This window comes from Ranitomeya imitator, chromosome 9, assembly GCF_032444005.1.
Source record: "Ranitomeya imitator isolate aRanImi1 chromosome 9, aRanImi1.pri, whole genome shotgun sequence".
In the NCBI taxonomy this organism is placed as follows: Eukaryota; Metazoa; Chordata; class Amphibia; order Anura; family Dendrobatidae; genus Ranitomeya; species Ranitomeya imitator.
The window spans coordinates 31,443,101-31,456,759 of record NC_091290.1 but is presented as its reverse complement, the minus strand read 5'-3'; the positions used below and the strand labels follow the sequence as shown (position 1 = coordinate 31,456,759).

General features: G+C 44.4%; 1 protein-coding gene across 1 annotated transcript in view; it reads left to right on the top strand.

The window, feature by feature from the left end:
• Positions 1-10,717, top strand: part of LRP5 (LDL receptor related protein 5) — a 125,949-nt gene extending 115,232 nt beyond the window's left edge. Inside the window, exons 19-23 of the mRNA XM_069740340.1 lie at positions 677-787; positions 925-1,161; positions 4,426-4,568; positions 6,225-6,322; positions 10,359-10,717. Coding sequence (XP_069596441.1) covers positions 677-787; positions 925-1,161; positions 4,426-4,568; positions 6,225-6,322; positions 10,359-10,620 — 851 coding nt within the window. The 3' untranslated portion in view covers positions 10,621-10,717. The remainder of the gene's footprint in view (positions 1-676; positions 788-924; positions 1,162-4,425; positions 4,569-6,224; positions 6,323-10,358) is intronic.
• Positions 10,718-13,659: the final 2,942 nt, after the last annotated feature.

The window sequence follows — 13,659 nt, the reverse complement described above, 5'->3', positions numbered from 1 at the left end:
GGCGTTGCATGCACAGTCGGTGGGTATCATTCCGATGTCCTATGGCTGGACTGGACAAGCGGTGGATACTGCGTCCGTGACCCCTGCATATTCCCCTACTTTGTGACTTGTTTTTTTTGCATCACGAGCCATTTGATCACAACAGGGACTCCTAGTCCTTCATATGACCCTGGTACCCTGAAATATTAAGAGTGAGGTACATTGGTGAAGGTCTCTATACAGACCGAAACGTCTACTGTATGTACTCTACCTCATTAAATTTTTCATCGCATTTACAATTTGTGTGTGCCAAGTTTATCTTAAGATGTCCTATGGCTGACCCAACGTTATTGTTACCGCTCGCGTCCCGATGCGGAACTTTGCAACACCCCAGAACTTATTTATTGTGAACCACTAATCACAATTCTGGAGGTGAAAAACACAGAACTTCTGGAATCATGACGTTTTATAAAATTCCAAGCCGCGTTCTAATAATTTCGGCTCATGGACATCTTTGCCCTAATGCTAGTCTAAGCTGCCTGACTTATCCATCAAGGAGACAGCTTGTCTGATCTTCCCATAATAAATGAGGGTTTGGCGGAGAACAAGACTTTCCAGTCCAGCGTTTAGAAGTTGACATTAAATGTTTCAAGCCCCCACTCGTATTGAATAGATTTCTTCTCTCCGTACATTGCAGTAATCTGTTCGTCTAATCAGTTCCGCTGTGACAGTGGCCAATGCGTCACTACGAAGCAGCAGTGCGACTCCTTCGTGGACTGCGGGGATAACTCGGATGATATCATGTGTGGTGAGCAGCACAGCAGACTTTCTTTTACATATGGGGACTGTGAATGGGCTTATTTCTTGATATATTCCCAAAAATTTGATTTGCTTTGAACAATAAACTATTTCCACATTTTCACCAACTTCTCATTTAAATTTTAGAACTGAATAGGTCCACCTCCGAGGAGACCCCTTCACACAGCAGTGCTATCCTACCAGTGATTGGCATTATTCTATCCGTCTTCATCCTTGGCGGGGTGTATTTTGTGTGCCAGAGGGTTGTGTGCCAAAGATACACGGGGCCCAATGGCCCTTTCCCGCACGAATACATCAGCGGAACACCTCACGTTCCTCTCAACTTCATAACCACTCGAAGTTCTCAGCCGGGAAACTACACAGGTAAGTCTCGATCTTCCAAATCTGCATGATACGCCACAATCTAGTTTTCCTTCAAAATCTGACCAACATTTATCTAAATATTCACTTCCATATAGATAATTTATTAGTCTAGCCTAATAAATTTCCACAATTTCGGGTCAGCCTTTCTTGACGCTTTCCACTAGTAGCTCCCAAAACAACCGTTAACCCCTTAATGACCTACGGCAGATGCATCAGTCATACTTCGCCACCCCCCTTTTTGGTGCAGGCTCTGGCGCGGAGACCGCACTTTTTCCAGCACATGACACATGATCTAATCAGCTGCCATACGCCCTTAACAGCAGCGGGTGGAATCGCGATCCACCCGTGGCTGTCAAACTCCCAACAGTGGCATTTAACGTGGCTGCACGGGAAACTCGTCTTAGCTCTGCCCATCAGCTCCCGTGTCACATGACTGCGGGTCGCTGGTGAACTGGCATGACAACCTGGGGTCTGCAGTAGACCCCTGTGGTTGTCATTGCCTAACTGCTATGCGTGCCGCCCAGTGGTCGGCGCTCATAGCAGATAAGCATTTTTTGTTACAAATAATAGAGCTGTAGCTATAGCCCTTCTATGTGTAACCCAAGCGATCAGATGATCGCAATTTCTAGTCTCCCATGGAGACTATTGAAGCCGGTATAATGTAGGGAAAAAAAGTTTTAAAAAAAATTAAAATATAAATTCAAATCACTTCCCTATTGCCCCATTCAAAATAATACCAAAAATGTGTAATTTTATTTTATTTTTTTTAATTGTATCACTTCGTTCAGAAACGCCCAATCAAAATGTAAAAATAATTAATCTGAGCGGTAAACTGCGTATCTAGAAAAAAAAAAAAATCAAAATGCCAGAATTACGGGGTTTTTTTTGGTCGCTGCAACACTGCAGTAAAATGCAATCACCCAGCCCCAGATACCAGAAAATGGCGTGGGTTTTTTTTTTGTGGACACACTTTTAATTTTTTTTTCACCGCTTAAAAAAAAAAAAAAAAAGAACCTAGACATGTTTGGTATCTACGAACTCGTAATGACCTGGAGAATCATAATGGCAGGTCAGTGTTAGCATTTAGAGAACATGGTTCAAAAATAAATAAAATTGTGGATTTTTTTTTTTATGGTAAAACCAATGGTGTCATGCAAAAGTAAAAAAAAAAAAAAAACACTTGTCCCGCAAAGAGCAATGTGGCCGTGTTGACAGAAAAATAAAAGTTATGGCTCTGGGAAGAACGGGAGCAAAAAAAAGGAAAAACGGAAAGGCAAAAACGGAAATACCCCTGGTCTTCTTAAGGGGTTAATAAGCTCTTTAGCGGTAGACAGACCTTGATAGGGGCTCCTCTAATGAAGGGTCTCTGCTTGTGTATTTCCTGAAGAATCTGCCATGACAGCTGGAAAGCAGAACTATAGGATCAGCTGAAATGTGATCCGATAACATTTAAAGCACCGAGTCCTATGGATTACACTGAGCTGTAAGCTCTCCCCGACTCTTGGTTTCAAGTGATCTGTCGGAGTGAAAATTTCATATTCGTTTCCCACTCTTTTTCCTTCAAATTTCACCTTTTATGTCCAACAACAAAAAAAACCTTCTACTTTTAATTTGTGTTAAAATTAGTATTTTTAATGTCTGTTTTTAGAAGTTAAAGTATACGGTAATTAAGTTCATTATTAAAGGAAAGCAGTCGTCAAAAAATGACAAAAAAAGCCCCCCTAAAAAATAGGATTTGAAGAATAAATTAATGAACAAATATTTAGTCTTTATTTTTTAATCTGTATTGACATGTAAAACATAGCAGTTTTTCACACGGGCCAACTCGGCTTTTTTTAGACTTAACTTCCAGTTGTTTCAGGTAATGGTACATGTACATTAGCCACAATGGTCAGAACCCGACCCTTTTTGCATTAAAGTGTTTAATGAGCGTGTGCAAAGGTCAATGCAAAGGGAAGTGGGATCAGGGTCGCCTATTGTGATTGGTGGATCCTGTGTTATCAGCTGTGTAGAGGCGTTAGATGCCATTGTAGTAAAGGCTCTGATGATAATGAGCCTCCTGAAAACACTTTCTTTGAGAGTCTGAAAAACCCCAGTGATCAGTGTGACAATTGCAAGATATTTTATACTAATAAAAAAAAAAATACCATAAATGTTTTAAAAATACATGTTACACAAAAGCCCTCAACATTTTTTGATATTTTAGATTGACGTAAACGGAGAAAGCACCATTTAAAGGGAATCTGTCGCCAGCTTTTTGCCACCCTATCGGGAAGAAGCATAATGTAGAATCCGTGACCCTGATACCATTGATGTGTCACTCACTATTTCATCAGTAGACGATTATCACTTGAGGACTAGTAAAGCTGCTGCCTGGTAGTCCTCCATATTCATGAGCTCTGTGTAACCCCGCCTCCACCACTGACTGTGGATGGGCAGAAAGCTGCCAATCAATGTTGTGGGCGGGTTTATACAGGGCTCAGCATTCCGAGAACTGCTAGATCTGTTGAGAAAATCTCTGTTTTCTCTGCTGCAGAGCAATAAGTGATACTTCGCTAGGATCTGGGTATGTGCCCAACATTTTGCTGCTCTCGGACGGAGTAGCAAAGACTTGGTGACGGATTCCCTTTAAGATTTTCCATTGTGGTATACAGCCTCTATATCTGAATTATTTAAAGGGTTATTTTATACTAAAAGATTGGTAGAGTTGTAAACTGCCTGTAAAAAAAAAACAAGCAACTTGACAACTTTTTTTTTTTTCTATGACGTATTTGCCGGTTCGGTTGTTTGGCCAAACATGCGCAGTGCTTACAAGCTCTTTCCAGTAGAGCTTGTAAGCGCTGAATTTACGCCAGATTCCGGGTAGCTTCTGCACTCTCTAGCTCCTCCAATGCAAAGAAAACTGCGTGGTCCTACTCATTGTCGACAACTCTCTTCATAGGCTTAGATATAAGGAAGGCTGTCATTCATAAAGTGGTAACGCCCGCTGGAAGCAACAGGTTTCAGACCTACAGGGTTAAGCCTGACCTGACCAAGGACCATGAAGGTCTGAAACATGTTGCCTTCGAGCGCAGCGGATATTTCTTTTCTGCCTTTTTTACATTTTTTGTGCCATTTTATTCTACTGGATCAGTAGAGCAATTCTTTAGCGATGATGCGAGCGCCGGCTATCGGATGGCCTGGAGTATTTTGCCGTGTACCTAGACAGGCGAGATGATATCTAATTGTTCACATTTTTAATGTTCACGCTTTGTCTCTGCTCAGGGATACCGTGTGGGAAGCAGATGATCAGCTCCATGAGTATAATAGGGGGCGGCAGTAGCGGCGCTCCCCTTTATGACCGGAATCACGTGACTGGAGCTTCTTCCAGTAGCTCGGCAAGTACCAAGGCCACGCTGTACCCGCAGGTGAGCATCCTCCAAGACCAGAAACGTGGAAGCACAAGAATCCTTGTCGTTATTGACCATTTGTGGTGTTCGCTGTTATTCTCTACTCTTGCATCTCGAATGCGCCACATGTTGAAAACTAAGGCAGACATGATAGTCTGGCTCATTCAGGGAAATAATTCATACTTTACTAATATACAGATGGACAACACCCTCATAGGTTAGAAACCTCACCCAGTAAGGTGGCACCCAGGCATAGGCCCTTGCTCGAATTTGGCCCGGTACATAAAGATTAGCAATTAAGGTATTGTGAATCGAATTTTCCTTATTAATCCCAATTTGGGGTACATATAGTCACTTTATTGTATTTTTTTTTTCGGGAGGCGAGGCGCCTTTAGCATTCGACTTGACTTGATTTTGTGAGATTACGATATTGCATTGTATGGAGAAATTGTGCCAAGATGGCCCCAGGCTGCCACAGTAACCCATTGCTACTTCGTTATCACTTTGCGAAGGGGCCAACGATAGACTGTGTTCATGTGAGATGGCGACTGCTCCAAAGTGTTTGTGGCATCTAAATGGTTGACAGCAGGAATCCGTGCTTAGTTCTAGGCGCCACAGTTCGGCCCCACACTTCTGAAATCCATTTTTTTTGTTCTTTTCTTTAAACACACAACTGTATTGTACCCATTATGGATGACTGCACATGTGACTTGTTTCAAGATGGTGAGTGTCTTTGTTTTGACTTGTGATACACGGCATATAACACTCCTACATCCATTACCACCTGAAGAAGCGGCACCTGCCAGCGAAACGCATGAGAACCAAACCTATCCACATAATCAACACTGCTTTTGTGCTATTTAGCTTCTCTTCCGTGTATTTCCCCCGACTTCTTTGGAATTTTTACTGGCTATGTCTGAGCAAACTTTGCTGTCTGTGTTTGTCGTTTGGGTGCAGTATATGTACGTGCGAAGGAACTTTAGATTGTCACTGGTTTATACATTCCTGAAGCATTTCAGGGCAAGCTTAATCTGAGTAGTAGTAGTGTTGGATGGGCAGCCGCAGGGAACGTGCCTGTGATCCATGGTTAGTTGTTGGGGTTTTTAACACATTCTATATGTTGCCTAATTGCGTATATTAATAAAGGTTGAATTTTTTAATTTTTTTTTTAGAATTTTGTCAGTATCTATCCTGTATACGCCCTGTCACTGAGCAGTATTTGTATGTCAGCTGCTTGACTGATAGAACACTAGGTGGTCTTTATGATATTGGCTGAAGAAGCCGTTCTGCTGCCCGGCGATGATAAACACATCTAAACACGAGCAGCCGATGGGACAGCTGGAGAATGCCAAGACTGCGCGATGCCTACAACAAATATTGCTGTATATCTAGTTCATTGCACAAGGAGCTCGATTAAAGAACATCACAAATCTTAACCTGGAAACGTTCCTTCACTTGTTCTAGGAGAAACTTAAAATTCTAGATCCTACATATATAGTAATGGCAAGAAATCTGTGCCGAAAAAGGTCCACCTATGAGGACCAGGTAGCAGTGCAAGATCATTACATATCATTGCACAATATACCAAGATGAATGGACAGTCAACCTGAATGGCAGTGTTTTTTTGTCGATACTCTCATTAAACTATTGACAACGACTTGCTTTTTATTGCAGATTTTAAACCCGCCGCCATCACCGGCTACGGATCGCTCCTTGTACAATACGGAAGTGTTCTACTCTTCAAATAGTCCATCCACCACCAGATCTTACAGGTAAGCACAGTTTATTTTAGATAAAAGCTGCACTAGTGTTGATGAGAGAAGTGGTGTGATTGACCGGAGCTAGATGAGGAACAGTCCCCTTAACTGCCGAGTGGGCAGAGCTAGATGAGGAACAGTCCCCTTGACTGCCAAGTGCACGGAGCTAGATGAGGACAGTCCCCTTGACTGCCGAGTGGGCAGAGCTAGATGAGCAACAGTCCCCTTGACTGCTGAGTGGTCGGAACGAGATGAGGAACAGTCCCCATGACTGTCGAGTGTCCAGAGCTAGATGAGGAACAGTCACGTTAACTGCCGAGTGGGCAGAGCTAGAGGAGGAACAATCCCCTTGACTGCCGAGTGGGCGGAACAAGATGAGGAACAGTCTCCATTACTGTCGAGTGCGCAGAGCTAGATGAGGAACATTCCCCTTGACTGCCGAGTGGGCAGAGCTAGATGAAGAACAGTCACGTTAACTGCCGAGTGGGCAGAGCTAGATGAGGAACAATCCCCTTGACCACACACTCGGCGGAGCTAGATGAGGAACAGTCCCCTTGACTGCCGAGTGGGCAGAACGAGATGAGGAACAGTCCCCTTGACCGCACACTCGGCGGAGCTAGATGAGGAACAGTCCCTTTGACTGCCGAGTGGGCAGAACGAGATGAGGAACAGTCCCATTGACTGCACACTCGGTGTAGCTAGATGAAGAACCGTCCCCTTGACTGCCGAGTGGGCAGAGCTAGATGAAGAACAGTCACGTTAACTGCCGAGTGGGCAGAGCTAGATGAGGAACAGTCCCCTTGACTGCCGAGTGGGCAGAACGAGATGAGGAACAGTCCCCTTGACCGCACACTCGGCGGAGCTAGATGAGGAACAGTCCCCTTGACTGCCGAGTGGGCAGAACGAGATGAGGAACAGTCCCATTGACTGCACACTCGGTGTAGCTAGATGAAGAACCGTCCCCTTGACTGCCGAGTGGGCAGAGCTAGATGAAGAACAGTCACGTTAACTGCCGAGTGGGCAGAGCTAGATGAGGAACAATCCCCTTGACCGCCGAGTGGGCGGAACAAGATGAGGAACAGTCCCCTTGACCGCCGAGTGGGCAGAACGAGATGAGGAACAGTCCTCTTGACCACACACTCGGCGGAGCTAGATGAGGAACAGTCCCCTTGACTGCCGAGTGGGCAGAACGAGATGAGGAACAGTCCCCTTGACCGCACACTCGGCGGAGCTAGATGAGGAACAGTCCCCTTGACTGCCGAGTGGGCAGAACGAGATGAGGAACAGTCCCATTGACTGCACACTCGGTGTAGCTAGATGAAGAACCGTCCCCTTGACTGCCGAGTGGGCAGAGCTAGATGAAGAACAGTCACGTTGACTGCCGAGTGGGCAGAGCTAGATGAGGAACAATCCCCTTGACCGCCGAGTGGGCAGAACAAGATGAGGAACAGTCCCCTTGACCACACACTCGGCGTAGCTAGATGAAGAACAGTCCCCTTGACTGCCGAGTGGGCAGAACGAGATGAAGAACAGTCACGTTAACTGCCGAGTGGGCAGAGCTAGATGAGGAACAGTCCCCTTGACTGCCGAGTGGGCAGAACGAGATGAGGAACAGTCCCATTGACTGCACACTCGGTGTAGCTAGATGAAGAACCGTCCCCTTGACTGCCGAGTGGGCAGAGCTAGATGAAGAACAGTCACGTTGACTGCCGAGTGGGCAGAGCTAGATGAGGAACAATCCCCTTGACCGCCGAGTGGGCAGAACAAGATGAGGAACAGTCCCCTTGACCACACACTCGGCGTAGCTAGATGAAGAACAGTCCCCTTGACTGCCGAGTGGGCAGAGCTAGATGAAGAACAGTCACGTTAACTGCCGAGTGGGCAGAGCTAGATGAGGAACAGTCCCCTTGACTGCCGAGTGGGCAGAACGAGATGAGGAACAGTCCCCTTGACCGCACACTCGGCAGAGCTAGATGAAGAACAGTCACGTTAACTGCCGAGTGGGCAGAGCTAGATGAGGAACAGTCACGTTAACTGCCGAGTGGGCAGAGCTAGATGAGGAACAGTCCCCTTGACTGCCGAGTGGGCAGAACGAGATGAGGAACAGTCCCATTGACTGCACACTCGGTGTAGCTAGATGAAGAACCGTCCCCTTGACTGCCGAGTGGGCAGAGCTAGATGAAGAACAGTCACGTTGACTGCCGAGTGGGCAGAGCTAGATGAGGAACAATCCCCTTGACCGCCGAGTGGGCAGAACAAGATGAGGAACAGTCCCCTTGACCACACACTCGGCGTAGCTAGATGAAGAACAGTCCCCTTGACTGCCGAGTGGGCAGAACGAGATGAGGAACAGTCCCCTTGACCACACACTCGGCAGAGCTAGATGAGGAACAGTCCCCTTGACTGCCGAGTGGGCAGAACGAGATGAGGAACAGTCCCCTTGACCGCCGAGTGGGCAGAACGAGATGAGGAACAGTCCCATTGACTGCACACTCGGTGTAGCTAGATGAAGAACCGTCCCCTTGACTGCCGAGTGGGCAGAGCTAGATGAAGAACAGTCACGTTAACTGCCGAGTGGGCAGAGCTAGATGAGGAACAGTCCCCTTGACTGCCGAGTGGGCAGAACGAGATGAGGAACAGTCCCCTTGACCGCACACTCGGCAGAGCTAGATGAAGAACAGTCACGTTAACTGCCGAGTGGGCAGAGCTAGATGAGGAACAGTCACGTTAACTGCCGAGTGGGCAGAGCTAGATGAGGAACAGTCCCCTTGACTGCCGAGTGGGCAAAACGAGATGAGGAACAGTCCCATTGACTGCACACTCGGTGTAGCTAGATGAAGAACCGTCCCCTTGACTGCCGAGTGGGCAGAGCTAGATGAAGAACAGTCACGTTAACTGCCGAGTGGGCAGAGCTAGATGAGGAACAATCCCCTTGACCGCCGAGTGGGCGGAACAAGATGAGGAACAGTCCCCTTGACCGCCGAGTGGGCAGAACGAGATGAGGAACAGTCCTCTTGACCACACACTCGGCGGAGCTAGATGAGGAACAGTCCCCTTGACTGCCGAGTGGGCAGAACGAGATGAGGAACAGTCCCCTTGACCGCACACTCGGCGGAGCTAGATGAGGAACAGTCCCCTTGACTGCCGAGTGGGCAGAACGAGATGAGGAACAGTCCCATTGACTGCACACTCGGTGTAGCTAGATGAAGAACCGTCCCCTTGACTGCCAAGTGGGCAGAGCTAGATGAAGAACAGTCACGTTAACTGCCGAGTGGGCAGAGCTAGATGAGGAACAATCCCCTTGACTGCCAAGTGGGCAGAGCTAGATGAGGAACAGTCACGTTAACTGCCGAGTGGGCAGAGCTAGATGAGGAACAGTCCCCTTGACTGCCGAGTTGGCAGAACGAGATGAGGAACAGTCCCCTTGACCGCACACTCGGCGGAGCTAGATGAGGAACAGTCCCCTTGACTGCATACCTCAATTTTTTTATTCTCAGAATTGTAGCTGCTTTTCGTAGTAAAACGTGGCTGTTTGTGAAGAGTTTTTGTCCTACTTAAAATGCGTCAGTATTTTTCTATTGCCTTGCTACTATTTTAATGAAGTCACAATAAAGAATGTTTTGCTTTGAGTTCACTTTGCAGGATTGAAAAACCTTAAATCACTAATGATTTCTAGAAATGCCGAGCCTTAAAAGTCCCCCATATACATTAGATACGTATGTCTATCTTGCCGATTTCTATAGGACTGACTAATGTTTGAGGGGGCCTCTCTAAACTCCCGACAGATGATGTTGGGGAAGAGAAGGATCAGGCATTGTTGGAATTTCAATGCCTGATCCTTTTGTTTTCTGGGGGAAATAAGCCGATGCCAGAGGAGTCTGACGGCAGCTTTCTCCTCCCTCCGGTAGGCCGTACACTTTTATGGGGAAGTCGGGAGCGGAAGCTGTTGGCTGACGAGCTAACTCGTTTCCATCCAAGTTTGTTTTTTTTTGGCATTGGGAGAAAAAACAAAGTTACCTACTTTAACGAAAAACATATTTTTGGTTTGCAGGCCTTATCTCATCCGAGGGATAGCTCCTCCGACAACACCGTGCAGCACTGATGTTTGCGACAGCGACTACACCACCAGCAGATGGAAAGCCAACAAATATTACATAGATTTAAATTCGGATTCCGACCCGTACCCTCCTCCGCCAACTCCGAGGAGTCAGTACATGTCGGCCGAGGAGAGCTGCCCCCCGTCCCCTACAACAGAAAGAAGCTACTTCCATCTCTACCCACCTCCCCCCTCACCGTGTACAGACTCTTCATGACCCAAACTGAAGGACCCTGCCCCTCCAATATTGTAAATAATTTAAATATGAACGAAAGAACAAATATATAAATATATTTTATGATTTTAAAAGATAATTTGGATTGATGTTTTTCTACGAAAAAAAGAAAAATGTAAAAAAAAAAATATCAAATGTGAATATAAAAAGGGGAGGGGAGGGACTGTGAAAAATGTACAGCGGATAAATATTTATATATATATTTTTTTCTATTTAACTGCCATGTTTCTTATACGATCTACCGAATGATTTGTAGAAGACATGCCTTTTTCTAACTGGTGCTAAACCGGGATAAAAGTTTAGATATTACCACCATGTTATTAGTATCAGTAGCTGCATTGTGGATGAAAGATAGTATACTTTCAATTAGAAATATAGCATAGTTCTTCTGATTAGCTATGTTGCGGTCATTGCAATAGCTTAGGTATCCATAGTAACGGCGACTAACAACCAACTCTCACTATGTGAGTGGCCGTACCTATGGGTTCCTAAGATACTGCACGGCCCTGCACATGGGGTCAGCAACATAGCTAATTAGAAGAACTATATTACATTTCTAATTGAAAGTATTTGCTACTATTATTACACCTACCATATATTGTCATAGGATCTTGGCGATGGGGGAATACCCCTTTAAGTATATGAAGATGCCAATCTTGGTAATTAAAGTAAGCTATAATTTAACTTTTTATTCCTATAGCCCCAAACTGAGGGGGGGGGGGGGGGGGTTGGTGTTGTGCTTTTAAGAAAAAGAAAAAAAAAACTTAAGAAAATCAAATCTGACACACACTTGCATTTTCTATTTTTCCATAAAGATAAGTGAAAAGAATAAAGCCAACCCTAGCGCGTGTTCCAGTTCGTTAAAAAAAAAAAACGCACAGCATCCTACAAATTTACATAAAATTCCGCAAACTGATGCATTGTATGAAGAGGAATTTATGTTTCTTTGTAGAATATTCACCGGCTATTAACTTTTGGTCTGGACTATAGAAGAGCAAAAAATATTATTCGAGCACTCTGAAGACACTCTGCTAGCACCCGCGCATCACTATTCTTGTCCCAAGTAGGAAAATTACGAGCTAAATATAAATCCCGAATTTTGCAACTCTTATTTTTTCGAGGTATTTTTTTTTCTAGAAGTTGTTCAGACACTGATGGCATTTCACTAGGCGATGTCAGCAATGTCTGGTCGACTAGGGTCCGACTGTTGTGATCCCGGACTATTATTAGATCTGCGTGACAGTTGCGTTTGGAAAGTGTCGAGCCCAATGTCATCAATACATTAGTTCCTGCCATCAGCAGAGGTCACATCAGTCAGACTAATACCTGCCTGACATTGACGGCATATAGCATAGTGATGCCACCAGCACCCTTAAAGTGTAACTATCGGTTTAATTTTTTATTTCATAAATCAATAGTACACATAAAAATAAGAAACTTTGTAATATATCTTATCAGAGAAATCAGCTTCTTTCTCCTTCTGGACTGAGCTTTCACTTTCAGTTCACTGGTAAAATCTGTATTCCGTGAAGACAGAATGTTACATTACTGAGATCGGAGATGGCGGTTGCTACTGATGAGAATCTATGTAGACAGGAGAGGGGTGGGGCTTCGCTTCTAGCTCCTCCCTTCTTCTCTCAGTAATAGGAAGGTCAAGTCTTCACCCAATACAGATATTACCCATGAGTAGGAGAAAGAAGCAGATTTCTCTGATAAGATATATTACAAACTTTCTTATTTTCTTGTGTACTATTGATTTATGTAATAAAATTTACTAGCTACGGTTACTCTTTAAATGTCTCTTTAAATTATTTTTGGTGCTTTCGATAAATGTATGATTTTTTTTATTTTTAGATTTCCCACTTGTTTTTTTTTATACAGTTCATATTGTTATGTAGATATTTAGATAATTTTTTTACTGGACTGAATAATTTAATACATTGCAAATAATTAGGCTGGCGATTACGGATTAATGGAGTTTAGCTTGCTAAAGACAAACAGAAGATTTTCACGCTTTAGCCATCGTTCTTGTATTTTTTTTTCTCATTCTCAGCCGGTATCAGGATGAAGATGTGACAGCTGCCACTAACTTATATATCTAATGTCTAAGGCCATCAAACATGCTGCCAGTATATTATACAGAAGAATTTGGCTTCATGATTTTCATGGCGTGTAAATATCAGATTCCATTTTTTTTTTTTTTTATGGAGAATAAGATGGTTCAGTTACTAATTAATGGCAGTGTATTGTTTAGATGGATTTTTATACTCTATAGAGCATAAATTAAGACACTGCCTACAATCGAAAGCTTAGTCTTCATAGAGCACGATACACTCATAATGGCTTTATTATCTTTGGGTAGGAGCTCACCACAGACCATCAAACATATTCCATCTATACATGCAGCTATACGGCAATATAATTTTATACAATTGGTTTTCATTGGGGAAAAAAAAGTTTTTGGCTATATGTTGACAAAAGGAAACTTTGTGTTGGCTAACGAAAGCGTATAGGCACATTGATGACTGTGCAAAATAGAAGATCAACTGATGACCTAATCATTGCCTAACCAGCCAACAGCGAATGACATGATCGTTGCCTAACCAGCCTACAGCGAATGACATGATCGTTGCCTAACCAGCCAACAGCGAATGACCTGATCGTTGCCTAACCAGCCAACAGCGAATGACCTGATCGTTGCCTAACCAGCCAACAGCGAATGACATGATCGTTGCCTAACCAGTAAACAGCGAAAGACCTAATCATTGCCTAACCAGTAAACAGCGAAAGACCTAATCATTGCCTAACCAGCCAACAGCGAATGACATGATCGTTGCCTGACCAGTCCCGATAGCCGCTTTAAGGCTACGTTCCCACGATGCGCGTTTGAGTCACTTATTTTTTTTTTTCAAAAATACAAAGGAGTAAGTAAACCTCACCAAAAACTCATTGTTGGGACATAATTTTCCTTCTTGATTGCCAGAAAGTGTCAACACAAAATTACTGTTCAAACCAAGCTTT